This window comes from Rosa rugosa, chromosome 4 (genome assembly GCF_958449725.1).
Source record: "Rosa rugosa chromosome 4, drRosRugo1.1, whole genome shotgun sequence".
NCBI lineage: Eukaryota > Viridiplantae > Streptophyta > Magnoliopsida > Rosales > Rosaceae > Rosa > Rosa rugosa.
In genome coordinates, this window is record NC_084823.1 from 47,983,039 (window position 1) to 48,006,679 (window position 23,641).

The 23,641-nt window shown below is 37.6% G+C and overlaps 3 protein-coding genes across 5 annotated transcripts; 2 read left to right on the top strand and 1 right to left on the bottom strand.

The window, feature by feature from the left end:
• The first annotated feature begins 597 nt into the window (after positions 1-597).
• LOC133745135 (uncharacterized) lies at positions 598-2,098 on the top strand. The gene is made up of 2 exons (XM_062173128.1): positions 598-753; positions 1,200-2,098. Exon 2 carries the CDS (start codon positions 1,314-1,316, stop codon positions 1,893-1,895), a length of 582 nt encoding a protein of 193 aa, XP_062029112.1. The 5' UTR covers positions 598-753; positions 1,200-1,313; the 3' UTR covers positions 1,896-2,098.
• Positions 2,099-6,628: 4,530 nt separating this feature from the next.
• LOC133744932 (uncharacterized) lies at positions 6,629-7,420 on the top strand. The gene has a single exon (XM_062172956.1). It carries the CDS (start codon positions 6,629-6,631, stop codon positions 7,418-7,420), a length of 792 nt encoding a protein of 263 aa, XP_062028940.1.
• Positions 7,421-13,254: 5,834 nt separating this feature from the next.
• LOC133742581 (pantothenate kinase 2) lies at positions 13,255-23,497 on the bottom strand. Of its 3 annotated transcripts, none has more exons than XM_062170265.1 (24): positions 23,342-23,477; positions 23,146-23,216; positions 22,697-23,041; positions 22,084-22,296; positions 21,872-21,930; positions 21,655-21,771; positions 21,294-21,413; positions 21,117-21,211; positions 20,922-21,015; positions 20,605-20,736; positions 19,944-20,056; positions 19,582-19,774; positions 18,016-18,224; positions 17,067-17,111; positions 16,888-16,936; positions 16,592-16,674; positions 16,110-16,226; positions 15,833-15,896; positions 15,399-15,545; positions 15,150-15,308; positions 14,667-14,750; positions 14,109-14,303; positions 13,907-13,978; positions 13,255-13,738 (listed from the first exon to the last, which is right to left on the bottom strand). In XM_062170265.1, the coding sequence occupies exons 3-24, from the start codon at positions 22,977-22,979 to the stop codon at positions 13,649-13,651; spliced, it is 2,733 nt and encodes a 910-aa protein (XP_062026249.1). In that variant the 5' UTR covers positions 22,980-23,041; positions 23,146-23,216; positions 23,342-23,477; the 3' UTR covers positions 13,255-13,648. The 3 variants fall into 3 exon arrangements, with proteins under 3 accessions (XP_062026249.1, XP_062026251.1, XP_062026250.1); XM_062170267.1 differs by having other exon boundaries at positions 23,146-23,199; positions 23,342-23,359; XM_062170266.1 differs by lacking the exon at positions 23,146-23,216 and having other exon boundaries at positions 23,342-23,497.
• Between the last annotated feature and the right edge of the window lie 144 nt (positions 23,498-23,641).

Sequence of the window (23,641 nt, forward strand, 5' to 3'; positions counted from 1 at the left end):
ATCTTGATTAGTGTATTTCACCATTAACTAATTCATCAATTTTTTCTGTTAACTACTAACTAGTGTTATTTCGTTGAGAGTTCTTTTTAGACACGATCCTGAGGTTTTTTTTTTTTTTTTTTAATTAAGTATATGCTTTAATTTTAAATAAAAAAGTGAGTTATAAATACTATTGGAGTGGGGTTTGGATTTGGAGATGGAGATCAAAATGCATATCTCCCGCCCAGCATCATTTGGTCTAGTGGCATAGTCTCCCCTTCGTAAATGGGAGGTTGTGAGTTTTACTCACGGAAGATTAGTTGTAGCGTTAGAGTTGTTTATCTGAAAAAAAAAAAATGTATATCTCTCAATTTGATAAGGATTGAAGATCTCCGATTCTCCGTCCAAATTTCTCAATTGTCCCTAAATTCCTCTCCCGTTAGAGTTGGAGATCCAATGGAGACCCCGATGAGAAGTTTCCCAACGTACAACCGAGGTTCCAAAAAAAAAAAAAAAAAAAAAAAAAGAAGAAACACAAACAAGAAAATAAAATTTTGCTAAATTGGGTTGGACAATGGGCTAGACACTGGGGTAAAGAGGAATCTGAAGGCCCAAGAGGAAGTATATTTTCTGTAAAACTAGATCCCATAAACCCGACCCGAAGATTCCAATTTCCAAACACTTCCATGGTCATCCCTCTTGTCTCTGCTCTCTTTCCCTCATTTCGCTCTGTTGGATTCGGCGGCTGTTATCCCCCTCATTTATAAACCCACGGTGAGTTTCTTCGACTTGGGTTTTGTTAAATCTTGTATTTTCTATATAGTTTTCTTGTATGGATTTCGGAGTTTCATGATAAACCCAGAACTACTCGTGCGGTTTTACAGTCGGAAAGGCTGGGTTTTAGTTTTAGTTACGGAATCGCTTGTGATGATGGAGTATTTTGATTTTGAAATGGGTTCGAATTTTTTCCTTCCCAGGAAATTTATGTGTGTCTCCTACTAGCTGGTAACATCTAGTTCAAATTTGCACACCATCTGTTTGTGTAAATGCCCCAATGAATCTGCTAATTCTGTATGTTGAGTCATTGACATATATTATATGCGCAAAGATTGAATTTTGCATTCGTAAAACGTATAAAAGATACATTAGGCTTTGAAAAGCAATGTTCTTGCGTTTGCTGACTGAAGTTTCTTCCTTTTTTTTTTTTTTTTCCTTTACAGACGATAGAGTTCTCAACATTGATCGAGCAGTTCAAGTAGTTTGAAAGCAAAGGAGGCCCTTTTTTGGCTGCAGAATTTGTATGAGGCATTGTTTTCACTGACCCAGAAAAAATCATGAGGATCATTGCAGTTGCCAGATCTTTTCGTGCTCGTCCCACACTACCAAAAGCAACTGGTCATTTGCAAGTTCGTGCGTTCCAACCCGATTTTGTTCCGAGGGATCCCAAGGCCAAGCCGATACGCTACAAATATCCGGAAGTCTATAACCCCTATGGCCCTAGACCCCCACCCTCGGATAAAATTGTTCAGCTTGCTGAAAGAATTGCGGCGCTGGCCCCTGCAGAACGGTGTCAACTTGGTCCTGCACTCGTGGAGAAGCTAAAGCTTCCGCAGCTGCAGCCCATATCAACAGAAGGCATGGACTTAGGTCCACAGGGAGGGGCTGCTGGTGGGTCAAAGGCTGAGGAGAAGAAGGTTGAGAAAACTGCTTTTGATGTCAAATTGGAGAAGTTTGAAGCATCTGCAAAAATCAAGGTGATCAAGGAAGTGCGGGCTTTTACCAGTCTCGGATTGAAGGAGGCTAAAGACCTTGTTGAGAAGGCACCTTGTGTGCTGAAACAAGGGCTTACCAAAGAGGAAGCAAATGACATGATTGAGAAACTAAAGGCTGCTGGAGGAGTTGCTGTTATGGAGTAAACTTCTAGTTTTATCTTATAGTGTTGGTTATCCCGTGTCCCTCAAATGAGCTACATTGTTGTTTCTGTTTATGATTTATGGAAGTTCATTGCAGCTTTCAATATATTTTGAATGTAGGAAGTAATAATTATGTGGATCTACTTTGCAAAGCTTGGTTCAAACTAAATTTTGTAGTCGAGGCAGCAAAATTTGTCAGTTCATTATTGTCATTGTCCATTTAGAAGTATAGGGTATAAGCTCCTATACCCAAAAACCAGCATAACCTCCTGTTGGTCTTGCTCTTGTTAACTAGGGCAAGCGATTTCTTTGGAAATGATTTGCTAACTATCGAGCATGGCGCAAGAGACTTTGTTACTGATTTTGCGCATCTGCGATGGTGTGTCATGGATATTTTATAGTAACATTACATTGAAACAATTTGGAGTAATTCCCATGTCTAGAGTAGGAAGGCACAAACAAATAAAAGCAAATATAAGAGGTATGATAGGGGGAAAACTGTTGGAAACTTGGAATTTGGATTCAATTCAAATTTTTTAGCCCCCAAAGGGTAGGTTGAAATGCAATAGACATTCGCTCACGCGCTCTCAATGCAATAAGAGCGATTGAGTCATTTTCAGGCTACAGAGGTATTTTTCAGGCTTGAAACAAGGTACTGCCTAAGACACTTAATTTGTGCGTCTGTTAGAACCAAATCATCCGAAATTATGAAACGCAAAAGCCAAACACACTGAAATGTTAAATTGATGAGTTTAGTATTCCAATACGGATCACATCACAGATAAAATGCCATCGTTCATCTCTATATCGTTTCTCAAGCATTTTTTCTTTGCAATCTTGTGAGGCACTTTACAGCATTCTTGAATGGAACTTACAAGTGCGCTTTGCTTTCTTTGCTAAAGAAGCGAGCTGTGTTTTATATATAAGCAGACTCTCCTTTTAGTGCCTTTAACAAAAGTTTGTTGAACTTTGTCTTCCTTTGATACCCAAATGAATATTTAGGCTACTTACTGAGGTATTGGAGTAAATTCAAAGATGATTTAGATTTCAAACATAGACCCGTATGAATTACTTGGATCACCAATCGGTTAGCAACAAATTGAATTTGAGTGCTAGGCACGTGTAGGCATGGTTAATATTGAGTTCAAAATGATCTCAGAATCAGTTACTACATTCAATAGGATTGGTTCAATAACCATGTTTCAATCTCAAGAAAGTCGTGTTTGGAATGACTCCAGACCATTTTCAATTTTAAACGTTCTTCATTCTTACTTGGATCACCAATCTGTTAGCAACAAATTGAATTTGAGTGCTAGGCACGTGTAGGCATGGTTAATATTGAGTTCAAAATGATCTCAGAATCAGTTACTACATTCAATAGGATTGGTTCAATAACCATGTTTCAATCAAGAAAGTCGTGTTTGGAATGACTCCAGACCATTTTCAATTTTAAACGTTCTTCATTCTTGTACTTAAAAATTAAATCGAGAAAAACACTTGGGAAACTTGTGAACCATAATAGGAGTAGTAAGTGAATAGCCATGAGAGTGTACAGCAAACCAAAAATTCATAAAATAAAACAAAAAATTAAAACTCACACTTTCGGCAACAACCATGAGAACGAAGTCAAACAGCTTTGCAATGAGGAAAACCAAAGGCATCTAATTGCACTAGAGAAATAATCTCAGAAGGAGGAGAAGCATGCCAGACCAGAGAGGCAAAACTCAAACCCAAGTTTTCCAAATTCATAAATTTTTCAGAAAAAAAAAAAAAAAAGAACACCAAAAAGCTCAAATCCAATGAATAAAATGATTGACAAATGATATTTCTCGATAAAGCGGCTGCTACTTAAGGCATATGATATGATAGAGTGGAAGAAGAACCTTGTCAAAGATCTGACTTGTTTAGATTTTATACATGGTGTAAAATTGGAAAATAAAGCAGATATAGTTTTTTTTTTTTGAAGAGCCCGAGGGCTAAAATACAAAGAAGTGTCACTTTGAGACTTATATGACTCATAAGGCCACCTAAATTGTTTTGTACACATAAGGCCACTTTAGGGCCCAAAACCATCAGCTCCTTTTTATGCTATACCTATTTTACCCTCACCTATCTATTATTTAAATTTCTGTTTCACATTCAGTTACTCTCAGTCTCTCTCTCTCTCTACCACGATGAAACTCTTTCTCTCTCTAGCAAACCGTGAAGCTCTCTCTCTCTAGCTCGCTCAGGAAGACGAAGCTGTCTCTCTCTAGCTCGCTCAAGAACTCTTTCTCTCTCTAGCAAACCGTGAAGCTCTCTCTCTCTAGCTCGCTCAGGAAGACGAAGCTCTCTCTCTCTAGCTCGCTCAGGAAGACGAAGCTCTCCCTCTAGTTCGCAACAGTCTCTAATCGATCATTGAGGTTTAATTCCATATCTCTGCACTCTGTTTAGCTTGATTTTTACTTCGATTTTCATCACTGTAATTTCGTTTTTGTTTTGATTCGATTCGATCTCAGCCTTCTATCTCTGCAATCTTTTTAGCTTGATTTGTATTTCAAATTTCATCAATGTGATTTCATTTTTGTTTTGCTAAACCTAAATCGTGCGTAGCTTATGGTTAAATTAGTTGTTAAATCATGCGTAGCTGTTGTGATTTCATCACTGTATCAATCATGTTTTTTTGTTGAAAGTTGATTGTACAATGAAACTGTTGCCCAAGTTGATTGTTCATAGCTATCTCTGTTAACTAATGCAGGTTTTAGCTGATTTGTACAGTCAAAGTTACTAATGCAGTTTGTAAATGCTACTGATACAGTTCAGAAAAGCAACTAACAGAATGAAATAATTCTACATTTGCTGTTTTGTTATATATTCTTTGTTTTTTCCTCTTGCCTTTTAATTCATATCAAAACTATAAGCTGATTGATAGACTGATAGGTTCGCGGTGCAGCGGCACGCTGCTGTCTTCATTTTTCATTATAATACCAATCTTTGTCATGTCTTCGTTTTTCCTTTTTGATTACATATAGTAGCTTTATATAACTGTTATAGTGCCTTTATCTTACTGTGGTAGTAGCTTTGTTTTCCTCTGCTAGTATTCCTTCAATCTGATTCCAGTAGCTTTTCTGTTTGATATTGCGAATAGAAGCTAATTATTCTTCCTTTAATGTGTAATTGCAGTAACTTAACCATGGATGCAGAACCTTATGCGAGGTGCACGTATATGTTTGAGACGATCATGTTCGTTCTTGATATGAAGCATACGTTTAATGATATTGTGAGGGAGGTCTCTATGGGTTTTAATCATTTGAATCTTGGTTCATTCGACTTGAGGTATTCTTTCCCTGGATATAAAAGCTGTGTGTTATCAAGTGATATGCATGTTAAACTGATGTTTAGGTGTATGTTTGATTTTAAATTGAATTCTGTTGATATTTTGGTGAGGGATTCTAATGGGAGCACCATTTTGGTGCCTTATTGTCGTGGGAGTAGTAGTTCTACTTCTGCAACAACATCTTTGGATGATATTTCATGTGCTTCTTCATGTTTGTCAGTGGGTTCAAGCAATATTATTGATGCGAGTGAATACTTGGGGTGTTATAGGCCAGAGGCTCCAAAGAGTTATCTCACTCATGAGTGGCAGGGCTTTATAAGGCATGAGGATCAAAAGTTCGAAGGGGGGGGGTGTTAGAATTTAGGGAAAAGTTGACCAAGTATGCTATTGAAACTGGTTTTGTTTTCAAGTACACACGGAATACCTCAAGTCGTGTTATTGCAGAGTGTGCTAAGAGATATTCTGATGGTTGTCAATGGTCTATTCGCGCTTTGAAGAACAAGGTGAATGGCTTTTTCTACATAAAGAAGTTGAATAATGTTCACACATGCAAAGGAGTTCTTAGGCAGCAAAAGAGTAAGCTTTTGGGGTCTCATGTTGTGAAATCGGAGATTGCTAATGAGTTGAAGTCCAATCCTCAACTCAAGCCTAAAGAGATTGTGTCTCGTTTCAAGCATTCTTTTGGTTTAGATGTGTCTTATAGGACTGCTTGGTATGGGAAGGAGTTGGCTAGAAAAGCTGTCCATGGTCATGATGGTGACTCATATTCTTAGCTGCTTTGGTATCGTGATGCTATTTTATCTAGTAATCCAGGCTCTTATTGCATATTGGAAACTGATTCTTTAAGTAATCGTTTCGAACGTTTCTTCATTTGTTTTTCTGGTTGCATTGAGGGCTTTAAGTCATGCATTCCGCTTCTGTTCGTGGATGCTGCTCATTTGAAGAGTAAGTATAAGGGATACATGCTCTGTGCTACTGGAAAGAATGGAAACCAAGGTATGTTTTATTTTGTGCTCTCTGCTCTGTGCTCAGTATCTTGGATGGTAGCTTTATATACCTGTGATAGTATATATCTATGCCTGGCATAGTATCTTTGTGTACCTATATCAGTATCTTTGTGTACTAATTATTTGTTTTATCTTTTTTTGCAGAGTTCTTCCCCTTTGCATTTGCAGTTGTAGATTCTGAAAATCATGCGAATTGGGATTGGTTTTTTGATCATCTATATAACATCTTGTCTCCGCAAGGTAGAAATGTGACTTTTGTTACTGATCGACACAGCGGACTGTTGAATGCTGTTGCCAGGGTATTTCCAGATTCTCCTCATTCATACTGCTACTATCACCTTAAGGAGAATGTTAGAGGTGTGTACCGAAAGCAATCTGGAAATTATTTTGTTGACAAGATTGTGGAGGAATTTATGAAAGTTGCTTATTCACCTACATTAGCAAGCTATAACTTCAACTTGCACAACTTGAAGAAAGAAGGTGGTCCGCCTATTGAAGAGTTTCTGCGATCTTTGCCGTTGGAAAAGTGGTGCAATGCATTTTTCAAAGGAAACAGGTATGGTGAAATGGCAAATAGTGTTGCCGAGTCATTTAACAATTGGACTAGAGATTTGCGTGAGCTTCCTATATTTGAGATGTTTGAAGGCTTAAGGGTTAAGGTTATGGAGAATATGTCTGAGAGGAAGGTTGCATGCAAGAGGTGGACCACTATTTTGTGTCCTCCAATGGAGGCTTTGTTGAAGAAATCAATGGATATTGGGCGGCATTGGGCTGTTAGTATGTCTAGTGAGACTGTTTTTGAAGTTCATTCAGATAAATCAGTGGCGGTTGATCTTGGGAACAGCACTTGCTCTTGCCGTCAATGGCAAATTAATTCATTCCCATGTTCTCATGCTCTTGCTGCAATCCAAAAGGTTAGAGTGGAACCTGTGTATAGTTACATTGAGCCGTTTTACACCTGTCAAAGCTACATGGATTCCTACGCGCATGGTATTCATCCTATACCAAATATGGAGAAGTTTTATGAAGATGCAGCTAGTTCAACTTCTGTTGTTAAGCCTCCATTAGTTAGGAGGCCATCCGGCCGGCCAAAATCTGTTCGAATGAAGTCTGCAGCAGAAGGAGGCACGAGGAGGCGTATCAAGTGTGGCCGGTGTGGTGAGTTGGGGCGCCACAACAAGATAACGTGTACTGCGCCAATCTGAAAGCCAAGTAGTACATGAACAGATGGAGTATCTTTTTACAACATTGACAATAGTTTTCTATAACAATTTGAGTATCTTTTTATACCATTTGGAGTAGCTGTTACTATACTGTCATTCTTTTACAGAGCATAGCTTTTGCTTGTGTTGGCAACTGTAAATGAACAGAGTATCTTTATACAACATTAACAGTATCTTTTGATCACCTTCGCAGTATCTGTTTATATGATTGAGAGTATCCTTTGATTAACTTTGTCTAATGATTTCGACATAAATTTCAAAACAAACCTGGAAATGGACATTAAAGAAGAAAACTAAAGCTGAAAGTAACAAAATAGACATCAATTTCCATCCAATATTAAAGCTGAAAATTAAACATAAAGCTACGTACTGTTAACAGTTCGTAAAGCCACTGTCAGTACTTCAAAATACTACTGTCAGCCCAACGTCATGTTCCATCAAATATCAAAGCTGGAAATTAAACAACATTAAGGTACTGTCCACACATGAAAAATCTACTTTCATAGCCTCAAAAACCTACTGTCAGCACTACATAAATCTACTATTTCCGATTATCATCTAATTCATTTCTCTTGATTGCTCCTCCCATCTTTGTCTTCTCAGCTAACCAATACTGTTACACAACAATAAAAAAAACATTAATTTTGAGGGCTAAATCTACTGAAATGTTAATGAAACTAATAGCAGTGGTTACTTACCATGATTAGCGGCAAACAACCTGACAAATTGACATCTTTGTCTTCCTGCTTCTTACTTAGACCATTGTGCAGGTGGTCTAGTACTAAGGTTGCCCATGAATATCGTCGCCAAGAATTCCATTCGGTGCAAATTTCTACCAACTTCCAGGATAATGTAGAACCTGAGGTGCAGAACAAGAAGGATACGAATAGACTCATGACAATTAGCGATGCAACCTCACCTGCGACTTGATTCCTTGGGTCTTTTAAAGATTCGGCAAGTGCACTATCAACCATCGCTTTTGTCACTTTCTTTGCATCTCCAAAATACTTGTCGATGATGCGATTCTTCGTTGGCTTCTGGTGGTGCTTGTTTAGCTCGAATGTGACTCCTTCCAATCGCATTCCAAGGCAGATAGCTACATCTTCACGGGTTATTTTCAGTATCCTTTCCCCAAGCAGAAACCCTTTTTGATTGACGTCGTATGTCTTGACCATTCTCAGAATGTCCTCATCTACTTTTCTGCATTCTCTGTCTTTTAAAAGTCCGTGATGGAAGACATAAATGATCTCCCAGAATGGTGTCCTATTCAACCTCAACATTACATCTGGACTGATCATCCCTTTGTAGGTTTTCATCTTCTCGTTGAATGACTGTAGACTTGCTCTATACTGTGGTGTTCGGTCTCTACGTTCAGCCATTTTTCCTTCCTGCAAGTAGAGAAAAAAATGAGAGAAGATAACAAACAAAGCTACTATTAAAGAATAAGAAAGCTACAGTGGAAGGCTACAAAAGATACTGACAAAAACAACAAAAAGCTACTGTAAAAGACTAAACAAGCTACTGTCAAGCATCATGAAACATACTGCCAAACATTCTAAAAGATACTCCAAAGAAGAACAATCGCTACAGCGAAAGACTGTCGAGCCTACTAGCAAATCGAAATTGAAAGATGCTCCACAGCAAATCGAAATTGAAACAGAAAGCTACTGCAAACAAAGATACTAAACAGCAAATCGAAATTGAAACAGAAAGCTACTGCAAACAAAGATAAGAGAAAGCTACTATTAAAGAATAAGAAAGCTACACTGGAAGGCTACAAAAGATAGTGACAAAAACAACAAAAAGCTACTGTAAAAGACTAAACAAGCTACTGTCAAGCATCATGAAACATTCTGCCAAACATTCTAAAAGATACTCCAAAGAAGAACAATCGCTACAGCGAAAGACTGTCGAGCCTACTAGCAAATCGAAATTGAAAGATGCTCCACAGCAAATCGAAATTGAAACAGAAAGCTACTGCAAACAAAGATACTAAACAGCAAATCGAAATTGAAACAGAAAGCTACTGCAAACAAAGATACTAAACAGCAAATCGAAATTGAAAAGAGAAAGCTACTGCAAACAAAGATACTCCACAGCAAATCGAAATTGAAAAGAGAAAGCTACTGCAAACAAAGATAAGAGAAAGCTATTGCAAACAAAGATACTCCACTGAAAATCGAAAGAGCGCCGGCGACGAGGTCCAGATCAAGAGGCGGTTGAGAGAGGCCCACCAACGAGGGAGAACGTCGGCGATGAGAGTGTCCCGCCGACGAGAGAGAACGTGCGCCGGCGACGAGAGAGAGAGAGAAGGATGCGTTTCTGAAAATGAAACAAACCCTAGATTGATATCACAATTTGGGTCTGTTTTGAGAGTGGCAGAACTGTAAATTCCTTTATTTTTAATGTTCAAAATTTAATCCTATTTTGTATCTGGTGGCCTTATGAAGGAAGAAAATATTGGGTGGCCTTTAGGCTAAAACAACACCTTAAAATGCACTTATATGTAATTTTCTCTAAAATATATTCATCATAAGCCAAGATAGGTTGTTACATACCATTATGCTGCCATCTAGATAGAAAAGAAAATAGTGGTAGTACCCACAGTGGTACATAGAAAAGATAAGATAGTGGTAGTACCCACAGTGATACATAGAAAAGATACATACTCATTGTACAATCAAATACCTAGACATAGCGGGATCCCCCTTTGGTACCACGTCGGAGGCCCTAGAAGGATCCGGCTCTCCCAACCTAACTCTTAACCAGCAAATCGAGTCCCCTAGAGACCTCAATCGGTGTACAACTAGAGACATTGAGAATTAAGTCAACAAGACCAAGACCAAATGCTAAAACTAGATGCACAAAGGTGTCTAGACTGTCCATGAATAAAGGGAATTATTGAAGACTAACCAAAGTAAATAGGGTCTAGGTCAAAACCAACCCAGCCCAAAACAGCAGCCCAACAGCCTCAAGAAAGAAACCCAACTCAGTCCTAACAATGAACATCTTGACCCAAGCCCACATTCCATCTTCAACCTCACTGGTCGACCGCCACCACCCGACACCAGACCCTGCCGCCGCAACCGACGTCAGCCCTCGCCACTGTCACTGACGCCAGCCTCGCGGCCACTGCAACGCAACGCCCGACCTCGCTGCCTTAGCCCACGTTGAAGCACGACCTTTTTCATGCCGAAACCAGTCCGATCCAGCACGCAACCGGCGTTGTACCGTCGCCCACTGAGCTAAAGATTTCTTCCGATGGAGATGCCTCGGCGATGCTCGACCCGCGTTGTACCGTCGCCCACTGAGCTAAAGATTTCTTCCGATGATCGTCGCAAAAAAACATCCAGAGTCGGACTCGAGCCAAACCCCTCTCCAAGAAGCTTCCGGGCCTCTAGTTTTCAAATTCTCGTTCGGCAGCAGCCTCTAGCTGGCGAGGCGAATCAACGCCTCCCATGAGCGCCGCCAGACAAGAAGAAGAAAAGTGCAAACCCTAGACCAAGAAACAGTTCGAGTTTTGTGGAGCTCTACCTCTTTTGGCTATTTCTTTCTTGATAAGAAACGTATAGTAAAATTTGTTGTGTGTGTGTGTTTGTGTATAAAGGAGATATAGTTAGTATATTGGATATTTGAGAAAGTATATTCAAGGTCTAATAAGCAAAGGAGGTCCAAAATAATAATTTTGAAGGTACGAATAGAAACTCTCAAGATACATATTCTGATAAAATATACCATATCATGTTTTTTTTTTTTTTTATAATAAGGAGGTCAGAAATTTTATTGAAATAGGAAGATTACAATGATACAATGCAAAAATGCATCAATAAAGAAGATAAACAATATAAAAAGAAAAAAAAATGCAACAATTGCATCGAAAATACAAAGAAATATTAAAGAAGCAAGAGCAGCCACAACGTCTAAACGCAGAGCTGAGTTTACACTACAGATTGCAACCGTGTAGTGAATTGAGTAGTCGATAGTTTGACTACCATGCAAATCCAACGCACAAACTGACAATAGTCAATTCGGCATAACTGAGGCCAACTTCCACCAAAGATTGAAGCCGGCCATGTTGGCGGCCAATCTTTCATGAACAAATACATAAACTTGGGTCCTGAATCCAAAACCAATAACGCATAGGAGCCCCAAGCCAATCTAGCATTTGACAAATAGCTTAGGGAGCCTTTTGCAGAGTCCGCCGGGATCCCAGACCAGGATCCATTTGCACAGTCGGTTCCGAGTTTGAAGCTTCGAGCTCAAGCCCAGCCCCACCGTGAGTCCAACCGCCAGCGCGATCCCTTTCTGCCAACTCACATGCGACATGGAGAGCACGATGCAGAAGATTGGATCAATAAACCTGCTTATTCAAAACTAGAGAGAAGTAACCCAGCCAAATATGAATCAATCCTTGTTGGCCACATAGTGCGCAAGGCGGTGATATCCCCATCGAGGTAATACAAACCGCTGAGACCATCGTGATTGCAAGGCATCCAATCCAAGTCACCTGGATCCCATAAATCCTAATAGGTTCCACCGCCGCCCATTCCAGCCTAACGCTTGCCAGACGACCCAAGCCAGAGCAGCCACCATTAATTAACAGCTGTAAACCCTCAAAACTCTCACACTACACTAACCCGTTGCCCTAAAAAACGACAAGGACAAACAAACAAAGGCCGAAGCCTGAGGAAATCTCCAAGAATGGAGTAGATTCAGGCCGCGACGACCCCATGAGATGCGCCGCTCCCCAAACCCTAACAAAGAGCGCTAGGGAGGCTATAAGTATTTTACCATATCTTAGTAGAAAAGCATGAAATAATGAGTTCTAGAAGATCAAGTGTAAGAACAAAATATTTTATTTTTCTATTTTTATTAAATAATAATATTGTAAGCTCAGTTTTTCAAAAGATCAAGTGTAAAATCTTCTCGTCAACGAAGGTTTAGAGGAAAGTCGTGTTTGGAATGATTCAGTACCATTTTCAATTGTAAATGTTCTTAAGTCTTGTACTTAAAAATTAAATTGAGAAAGATACATATTCTGATGAAATATACCATATCTTTTTAGAAGAAGATGAAATAATGAGTTCTCGAGGATCAACTGTAAGAACAATATAAAGTGTAAGCACAATAAATTCTATTTTTTCTATTTTTAAAAAATAATAATATTGTAAGTTCAGTTTTGAAAGATCTAGTGTAAAATCTTCTCCCTCAATGAAGGGTTAGAGGAAAGTCGTGTTTGGAATGATTTCATACCATTTTCAATTGTAAATGTTCTTAATTCTTGTACTTAAAAATTAAATCGAGAAAGATACATATTCTGATGAAATATACCATATCTTTCTAGAAGAACATGAAATAATGAGTTCTCGAGGATCAACTGTAAGAACTATATATATTCTATTTTTCTATTTTTTTTTTAAATAATAATATTGTAAGTTCAGTTTCAAAAGATCTAGTGAAAAATCTTCTCGTCAACGAAGGGTTTGAGGAAAGTAAAAATAGTACTTGATCACTCATGATTTTTTGCTTCTCTACAACATGAATACTCTTAAATCTTCAACCGTTAGACTTGGTCAACATCTCAACATGTATAATAGTAGAACTAGTTAGCGGATGGATTGCACATGAGGTGGGAAGTGTTGAAACTTTAGTGTGTATAAGACTTCTTTAATCTTTATCTTGATACGTTGAAGACATTTTTCATTTTGGCATTATCTTGACTGGGTTAGACACAGACATGCGAAAAGCCACTTTTGATCCAAAATGGCTAGAATCCGTGACATGATTATCATTCAACTCACTGGCTCATAATCGTATGAAAAGAAGGAAGTGAAATGAGTTTCTACGTTGAAATGGCCTACATTCCTTTGTATTGTATCAAATCATTTTTCTTTCAGCGGATGCTTCCATTATGAAATTCAGGAAGAAGAGCACCTTATTCTTCATTACAGTCGGGGGCACACAAAGAAAGAAAGAGCCTCGTTAAAGAAAATACAGCATCTCCAGCTGAAACTGAACCTGAGATTATCTCTGCAATTCTATCATGTTTTCTATCAAGTATCAACATACAGTCATAATCTCGTTTCTGTATGATGTTTCAACATATAGGCACCTTTATCGTTTTCGTATGATGTAGCACAGTAGCAGCCTCTCCGGAGAGTCAGCCCACACCTTCTTTAGACCCTAAAACTTGTTTATGAACTGGAGGTTTTAACTTGCTGGTTCATATCTGCAAACACAGTCGTATATGTTTCCTTTAATCAACTTCTCTGCCAACCTTTGATTTTTCACCATTGCAAGCTGCAAAAGAAATTGTTTGTGTTAACTTGGTTTTTACTCAACAACATAATAATTTCCAAGGAAACAGAGACAGAATACATTATGGAATCATCGAAACATGGGAGTTCTGAACTGGCGATCAAGAAATACCAGTCCCACATTTCAAAGTAGACAACCTCAGAATCTCACCTTCAAAGCATCACATTTAAACCTGGCATTGAAGTTGGTATGAAGAGCTCTACCCATGCCTTCCAAGATAATCTGCATACATAGTGTATAATAAGTATCAAGACAGAATTATTGATTTCAAAATTTTTATTTTCTTTTATAATTTTATGTTATACTTATATATGTAATGCTACGATTTTAATAACTGGAGCAAATATCATACCAAATCAGCCTCTTTTGCAGCAGCTGCTAGCTCAGAGCTGACCTGCCTCAAGTCTATGCAAGGACTGCCACAACCGTTCTCAACAACCATTAATGGAACCGATGATGAATTGCCTTTAGAACCATCTAGGTTGCTGACCATCGCATCCACGAGCAAGCCTCCCGCTTCAGCAGCTCTCCGAAGTATGTCACAATGCTGTTGACTAGAAAAATCAGTTTCTTGTCTATGTTTTATGTATTAAGAAAGAGAAAATTAAATGACTTGATCTGTTTGGATTTCAAAAATATTAAATAGTTTGAATATTTGACGGAGGAATCGAACTTCTTCTGCGTAGTGAAAGTAGGTAAAATAACAAAATTTAATACATAAGCCACAATTATCTTCTAATGGTCAGCAACCTAAACACTGTCAACAGAAATGGTTGGACGAGGAATAGAGAGAGAAAAAAGACAAAAGGCTTGCCATTACGGAAACCCGGGAAGCTTTTACTTCCATTGGGAATTGGAATCCAAATGCAAGATGGAAACAGAAACATAGTGGTTATGCATTGAGACCAACCTTGGCAGCTTCAGCAACGATCTCAGGAAGCTCCATGGCAGTAACATCATTTAAAGCTGGAAGGGAGTTGGCAACCAAAACAACCTGCCAAAACAATCTCATTACACTAGTTTTACGACAAAATTTAATTATATGCAAAATAAGCTATCTTAGTCAAGCAATGCAGAAAATGAAGATTGGAAAACAAAGATCACAAAAAAAGACCGGTTTTGTTCTCTCAGCTAGAATTATTTTGCATATATGTTTTTACACTTTAGTCTAAGACCTAATTTACCTAAAGCACCTTGTGCTTGCTGAAATGAAGCCACCACCCTCTAAACTTCCATAGAAGACAAACAAACCAAACAGAGATATAAAAAAATAATAGTACGTGGTTCCATAGAAGACAAACAAACCAAACAGAGATATAAAAAATAATAGTACGTGGACTAGTCATCCAACAAGGCAATTAACAGCTTCACCAATTAATGTAAGGGAACTTACCTCTGTTCCACGACGGAGAAGTTCCCGTGCCAGGGGAAGCATTCCTAGAACAACGTCGGCACCTGAGTTATCGACAAAGAGCAAAGCTCTTTTATGTGGGCGAGGTTTCTTGTCTCCAGATCCAAACATTCTCTTTTGAAAGACATCAAAATCATCCACCTAAATAAAGATGAAGAGCTCATTTACACAAGATTGAATAATAATACAAATAATTGAGATGACACAGGAGTATTGTTTGGATCCACTTACCCGCCAAGGTCTGTGCATTTTATCACGACTCATTCTGTAAATTTCAATAATTGTTCCTTTGTGATAGAGATCCACACAGGCACGTGACCCCCAGTCAAAAATGTTCGCAGCAAGAACACCTTCAATAAGGGAAAGCATTCTTGTTTCCTGCAGATAAATCACGTTAATGGTTTGAAAATAGGCAGGTAGTGGTAACTGTGCTGGAAGTATAAAAAAGAACATGTGTTTGCCAAATGAAGAATTAAAGTTCAACCAGCCGCCCACTCAAACCATAATACATAGTTTAACTACAAAGAACTGGCTTTTCATACTTTCAGGTAAGGTTTTGCAAAGATAAAGCATGAAATATGAACACATAAATATCAGGTGATACCATAATGATGCATGTGGTAATTTGAACTCTAATCTCTATGCATGAAGTAGGGAAAGTGTACCTCACTCATACTATCAAGTTCCATGAGCAGGTCAGGTAAAACAGCAAGCGACGCCTCATTTTCTCTGTTAAAAGAGAGGGGGGGAAAGGGTTAGAAAAAGGGGAGACATGCGTCAGGTGCACCACCGGTGCAGTATAATGTCCTCTAAACCCAGTAAATCTAGGTTTTTTTTAAAGGTTTTTTTGTTTACTCAAAATTACTTTCCAAAGAGTATACTTCTTAAGCTAGCCTCAGATGGAAATTATCTTAACAGCTTCACTAAATAAAGTGCAGCAACCTTTGTTTTATACTTCTATAACAATCAACAAATTGGAACTCCCTTAAGCATTCTTCTCTGAGTTCCAGTAGATTGGCCAACCCTAACTTTCCATATGCAGCAGGCTCCTCCATCAACCTACACAGCCAGTTGTAAGTTGTTAGATTCACCAAGTACAACAACAACAAAAAAAAAAAAATTGTTGATCTGTAAGAACAAATTATCTAATCATCGAGACAATCAGATCAATTGATTTGTAGATAACTTTATCTAGGAATTTGTACGTGTTTCTCACTATGAAAGTTGTTGTCAATACCACTAATAAACAGAGAAGAAACATAAACCTATCCTACAATCATGATACCAGGTACCAAATGGGAACCTCAATCCAATAGATCCCGAACCAAATTACATTTTGCTTTAGAAATATATATATATATATATATATATATATATATATATATATATATATATATATATAACTTTTCAGAGAGCACTATTACCGTGCCAAGTGAGCAGAAAAAGCTCGAGCAAAGGCATCACCCCTTCTTTTAGCATCTTCTGTCCCACCTTCACTTGCCACTGCCTGCCATGTTTCACATTGACCTCTCAAAATCATAAAGCAATGATAAAACATATCCAATCTGATTTTGAATATATATGAGCATAAAAAAGCAAGAAACTTAAAACAAAATGAAATAGCAACAAAGGACAACCACAACAAGACCAAAAACGTGAAGAACCTGAGTCTGGCAGATAGTTCTATAAAACAGATTCTCTGGTATATGCTCATGCTCACCTTATCAACAAGGTCTGGCAGATGCCCGGACATAACAGTGAACCAATACCTAAAGTATAATACACAACCCAATTAGCCACCACAGGCAAAATGTCAATATTTTTTGGATTCATAGTTGCAGATTATCCACTATAGAGAAATTAACTTTAAGGATTCGAAAAGTATTAACATGTACTCACTCTAATTCACTGTGATCAGAGAGATCAATAGTGTTAGGCTCATACCTGCAAGTAAACAGATGTCAGAAAAATGACAATGACAAGCTTTTAGTATAAAAAGACATGGTTTTCTAACAATTGTAAGAACGGCATGTAAAGATTAACATATATTCAATATAGTGCAAGTGTCAGTATAACGAGCATGAAATGCAATTGGCTAAGTAAAGCACAACCAGTAACTGTGCTTCCTCAAACATTGTCTTACTCGTTAATACGGTGAAAATAAAACGGACATGGATGACAAGAAATGTTTCCATCTCAAATTTCAACTGAGTTTTTCTTTCTTTTGTTTCTTCAATGAGAGATTATACCAGTGAAATAAGATCTGTTAGAAAAATTGCAGCTAAGGATATATAAGATTGAGATAAAAAGCATAACAATTGGCTGGGAAGTGATTTAATGATCACAGTATAAGATGTGGCCCATGACAGCATCAAGTACATAATCTCACTGCCATCACTGTAAGGGACACAAATTACAACTGAGTTTTTCTTTCCTTTGTTTCTTCATTGAGAGATTATACCAGTGAAATAAGATCTGTTAGAGAAATTGCAGCTAAGGAAATATAAGATTGAGATAAAAAGCATAGACACTTAAAGTAACAATTGGCTGGGACAAGTCATTGAATGATCACAGTATAAGATGTGCCCCATGACATCACCAAGTACATAAGTCTCACTGCCATCACTGTAAGGGACACAATAGTTCCATAAAAGCAAAAGCTTGATGATGATATTATCTCAGTTTTTCGATCTAAAGTATAATTTATCAGTTGTGACATTTGAGGGAGTATTAAAACTTGGAACCTCCTCTTTAGATTAGAGAAGTGCAGTTACCAATTAAATTATGTTCCGTCCACAAGAATATTATCTTTGCATAGACAGCAATACCAATCTGTAAGTTAACTTACGTTTTGGGATCCACCAATAATGGAAATACTTCCAAAGTGGGTACCAGATGGAGAACCCCAATGTTTAAAGCACTTGCATCAGAGCGCAGGGTACCTCCTTTGGATGATGGAACTTCAAAGCCTCCAAGTCCAGTAGTTCCAGGTGGATCCATTGGCACTGGAGCGGTGATCTCAGTCCCCTTCCGAACAAACTTCTCCATCCATGAAATCTGCATTCAAAGTTTCGGACCCTCATAAACTCTCTAAAATATTTAACATTACTCATGCAAAGACTAGACCTCCAGAGAACAACAAGTATAATTATACATGTATGTACATATTTTGACCAATATCTTTGACAAACCAAAACTAAACTATAAGAAAATGATGTAGGACGAAAGAGAAGACTCTAATACCAGCTGCCAAAATCAACCAACAACCAAATGTGCCATCAAATGAAAGCTCCAAAGGACAAAATGTTTGATAAATAAGGGTAAACTACTTTTCCAATTCAATGTGGATACCAAAATGAACTAGTAAGATTATTTTCTCAATAAGTCTTCACAGAAAACGCATGCTCATTTATTCTTATAAAAAAAAAAAAAAAAGCATGCTCATTGAAAAGGAGATCAACAGTTATTTCAAATCTATGGTGAAAGAAACTCACAAAAAGCTCCCTAGCCCTAAACAGATAGACAAGCATCACATCTACATATATCCTTAATGGCCCTAATGGATTCAATTAGGCACACGAACACTGGTATAGAATTATATACAGGAGCATTCAAGGTGAAGACTAGCCACACACAATGCTTTGTCCAAACTTAGCAGCTCTTATGGCCATTCATGTATAGATTCCAGCATATTTGCTTTTAAGCCAAGTTGACCTTTATGCAGAATATATGCCTGTATAGTTGTTCCAATAATACAATCTTGTAATATGCTTGACATTGTTCAAAGTAACGGGCCGCAAAAATCTTGACCCAAATTTTTTTCACGATTTTTTTGGTTTTGTGATTTTGGAAAATCGTAAAGATACAATTGTTCGATATTTTTCAGTTCCATAAATTCTATAATTGCAGCAAAATCATGATTTGGGTGAGAAAATAAGAACATGAGATTTTGTCCAAAAACATGTATAGTCCACAATTTTGGGTGAAATCATGGTCTCGGACAATTAATTTTTTTTTTCGAAGAAAGTTCCATGGTTGGTTCCCGCGGGGTCGGACAACATATAACATCTTCCGGTGTGCTCACGCTTGATGTTGTGGTTTCTTCTTTTTGGACTCGGATAACATGTGTTCTACTGGTTTAGAATAATATAAACATGTCATTCTAAATAATCATTGTAATGGAGTCACTTTAAAACTTTACTTTGTTTCACTACTGGGAATATTCTGGGCAATAATGGGTTGACACAAATACACAGACATCTTATCTAACGGTTATTTTTTAGCCAATATATGCCACTACTGTAGCTGGATTCTTTGTATATTAAGATTAACGAGATTAAGTCAATCAACCCAGATCCGTTAAAATCAGAGGGTCAGCAGCTGAAGGTCAGTTTCTAACTCTGACAATACTTACCTTCTCATTCAAATCCCCAAGTGGTGGACCATGAATCTTTCCTCCTGTATATGGTGCGCCCATGGGAAACCTTTCAACTAAGTGATGGACCATCAAGTCATCAAGGCCATGTTTTTCATAGCTCATAAATGCACCTAACGCTCCCAGAAACCCTTCATGTCTCAAAAACATTGCCTGTGCCTCTCCTTTCGACCTGAAAGAATAAATACAAACTTTATAATGTCAATGTAAAATAGCTAATGAATTACGCTCAAGATAAAATTGACAAATATGAGAAGAACAGCTAGGAAAGCAAGTCACACTCAAGATAAAGAGAATTAAAAGAGAAACAAACATCTTAACCTCAATGCTGTAACACATACCAGAACTGAACTGCAAAGGAGATGGTGTCCATGGTATAAGCATGGCCTCTAATAAAAAACCCTCCAAAAAATATCCGTTTGAGACCGAATCGTAGTGCATTTAAATAAGATATCTACAGAGAAGAACAGTTCAGTTAGATCTACCACAATCAGCACATCTATGGGTTACCTTGATTATTTATCGGATCAGAAGATAGAAGAGAACAAGAGAAAGTTACTGATTGTAGTACATTTACAGCCACAGCTAAGTGAGCTAACTAATTACTTCTTCTCAAATACATAAATAATAAATAACCTTTTAAAATTATGATTCCACAACATACAAAACAAAACAAAAATTACTGCCAGCAAAATTTTGCCAACATATGTTCAATTATTATTCATATACAGAGTCTACTAACGCATAAAGCAGTGTAGGGTTTAACTTCATGTACAAAACATGTCATATTTCTTTGTAAGCTACTAAAAGTGGAAATCACCAAAAGTAATCCCGAGTACATGAAAGCAACAATAATTTACAATGTAACCTGAGCTAATTATTTGGAAGAAAAATACAGAGGACGCAGAAATAGAAGGAAAGTTCGTTGCATATTCGATCTCACATATTATAAGGTACTGAATAGATTGCATTCATACATAATCTTGTAACTGCAGAACACACCTGGCCAATATTGTAAGAAATCATTCGTAAGAGAGAAAGGGATATATCTTCAGGTCTGTAGTCCTCAAGCTCCTTGTTTTCTGAAATAGTCTTTCCAAAACTAGAAGCAATGGTTGAAGCTGAAAGACCAATCTATGATGTGTTTTATGATCACGAGATGATTAGTCACTCCAATAGATGAAAGAAAATCAAATAGTTGATGATGGTCTAACATAGTAACATATCATAATTCCTGGACTATTCTACAACTTCAGATCTCAACAGCATATGCATGTTACATATCTGATTTACAGCAAGAAGATGAAACTAATACATACCTTTGAGTAATCCATACCGCCATAAATGTCCCCTACAAGCATGTCTATAGTCCTATTATCTCCCCTTTGACTAAGCTCTAACAACTCGTCAAAACTGATATGAGAAGGAATTAGTAAAAGACCTTGACAAAAATTTAAAAAGGAGATAAGATGAAGTATAGAACAACAGAAAAATCAATTAGCAGAACCAAGTACCTTTTGCATTTTGTTAACAGCCTTCCTAAGCCCCAATAGGTACCACCACCTACATTTGTTCCACTTACTCGCTGAAATTTTCCTTCTCCATCAACCTATACCAACATCATTACTTGATAAATAATACTCAAATAAGTCTCCACAATTGGCAAACATATATACATAAAAATGACTAACCTTAATCATACTAACACCGGACCCAATATTAACAAGAAGATAGGGATATAATTCGTTCTGGTCAATTTGCACAAACTCTTTCTGGCCCTCCATATGTGTGAAAGCTTCATGTCGAATTGCCTACTAGAAACATGGTAGAACATCTAGTTACCTTTCTGAGATGTATGGTTATCATGTAGAAAAAAATGTAAATGACAAAGAAAAAGTGCAAACAAGGGTAACTGTAGTATACATTAGAACTTTTTAATGTCCTTGGTGTAAATAATGGACAAACAAGTCCAAGTAAATACCAGTTATTTCACAAATGATACTATGCACACGGAGTAAAAAAACAAAATGACATCTCTTATAAAACATCCACCTTGAGTAAAAAATTTGCTCCAGCTACAAGACAATTCATTTCATCTTCTTTGTCAAGACCAACCCCAAGCCTTTCCTTAAAAAGGTCTGCAAACTTGTAAGCTCCACCACCTGTTGCCTTCAAAGAGGAATAAACTCAATAATATCAATATGAGTAAAAAGTACACAGACTAAGTGATTCTGAAATACAAAGATGTTTGATAAAGCACATATAATACCTTAATTACAGCATTTTCATTGGTTGGGGCATCAGGATTCCAAATACGAACATCCATCCCTATTCAGTGTTGAAATACAATCATATAGTTGCCAGAGACTTAAGAAAGTTACATAAACTCATATGCATCATAAATGTCATGAAATTTCAAAATATATACTGTTTTTAACAAAACAATTAAAACAGGGGCAAAAGACAGCAAGAGGAGAATACCTCCACGGTGAAGTTGTTTAGAATAAATGAAGTCTAAGCACTCATTAATCTTGGTCGTCTCAAACTTCACAAAATGAAGCCTTCCACCAAGAACAGGGTAGCTTCTTCGACTACCATTGGAAATTCCCAGTCTATCCTTCAAAGTTTTCTTCCTTTTGTCATCAATCGATTGGTCTTCGTGTCTAGAAAAATACACCAACTTGATGAGAGATCCTGCCAGTAAACCACAGAAAGCTTTAAATGCAGAATATATATAAAAGGTTCAAACAATTTTCAATCGTATTACACAATTGGAAACATTCAAATAAGAGGCATTCCACGATACACACAGATAACTATCGCAACATGTACGTTGATATAACTAAGAAGATAAATGCTGAACTGAAGAGTTACAATAAGTTCTACACTAGCTTCTCATTCATCAACTTTGATCATAATTAGGTAGTTTTCATTCGATATAGCAACCTGCTCTACACAAAATCAATCTCCTTGGTCCCCAAACATAAGAAAATGAGTTACACCAATACAATTTCATGCAGTGAAAAGTTGAAACCTTTAACTGAATTACCAAAAACACAATCAACAAAAGCACAATTGAATTGATCAGTTATACCTCCAATGTCCAAAGCCAGATGAGACAAGTGATCAGACTGATTAGGCAACAGAATTGTAGGGTCCCTCTCTTCAAAAGTTCCCTGAATAGCAGCTTTGCTGAGGTCCAACTGAGGCCGAGAGCCCGACCGGTGAATCGAACTTCCGGTGACCGGAGCCATGTCTTTCTCAGTTTGACCCTCAACTTTATCTAGAGACAAAGGCTTTGTTTGGTCAAATTCTTGCTTCTCCTCCTTTATAGTATCGTTAGTTCCAAGAATTGGGTGCTGAGTTAGACCAGCCATTACTCCAAAACCTCCCAACACACCACCCACCTCACAACAGTTTCTTTTCCTCGCCCTATTACCTAAAAACAAACAATTATTGGACGAAACTAGATTGAATTCTGGTCCAACTTTGAATTTATTAAAAACGGCGACCCAGTTAAAATAACAAAAAAAAATTAGGTACCTTTTGGTAAACGGCGAATGACTACAGCAAGCACATAATAATGGACCCAGAAAGCTATACAAAGATTCAAACTTTTTTTATATATAAAAGAGAATGAGTTAGGTGAAGTGGAAGAGACTAGAGAGAGAGAGATAGTTGAACCGAATATGAAACCAGAACTAACTGGTGAAATGTGAAACCTTAATGAAACACCAACCTTAAAAGTTTGAAGCTTGATAATTGCGGTGGTGGTGAGGAGTGAGTACGAGAAGAGATATGGTCGTCCTGTGTTGTGTAAGGATTGGGGGAAGTCAGCAATGGTTGTGTTTGTGATCGGGTTGGGTCTCTCTTGGCGCGCCGGGTGTGGCCGTGGGAGTCCTCACTCGCAGAGGGAGCGCGTGCATTAGAACCCCAACTCAGTGTTGGGATTTGTCCGGGGAGATGTTTTTCACTTTCAAAGAAAAAAAAAGGAAAAGCCCCTATCCAATCTCTCTTTAAAATGGACAAACGAAAAATC

What these genes read in the sequence shown, in the direction of transcription:
- LOC133745135 (XM_062173128.1), top strand. Translation starts at nt 1,314, where the DNA reads ATGAGGATCATTGCAGTTGCCAGATCTTTTCGTGCTCGTCCCACACTA.
- LOC133744932 (XM_062172956.1), top strand. Translation starts at nt 6,629, where the DNA reads ATGAAAGTTGCTTATTCACCTACATTAGCAAGCTATAACTTCAACTTG.
- LOC133742581 (XM_062170266.1), bottom strand. Translation starts at nt 22,979, where the DNA reads ATGGCTGGTCTAACTCAGCACCCAATTCTTGGAACTAACGATACTATA. An exon ending in GAGCAAATTTTTTACTCAAG is followed by an intron (nt 21,414 to 21,654) that starts GTGGATGTTTTA and finishes TGTTTCTAGTAG; the next exon opens with GCAATTCGACATGAAGCTTT. An exon ending in TATAGAAGTATAAAACAAAG is followed by an intron (nt 15,897 to 16,109) that starts GTTGCTGCACTT and finishes CTCTTTTAACAG; the next exon opens with AGAAAATGAGGCGTCGCTTG.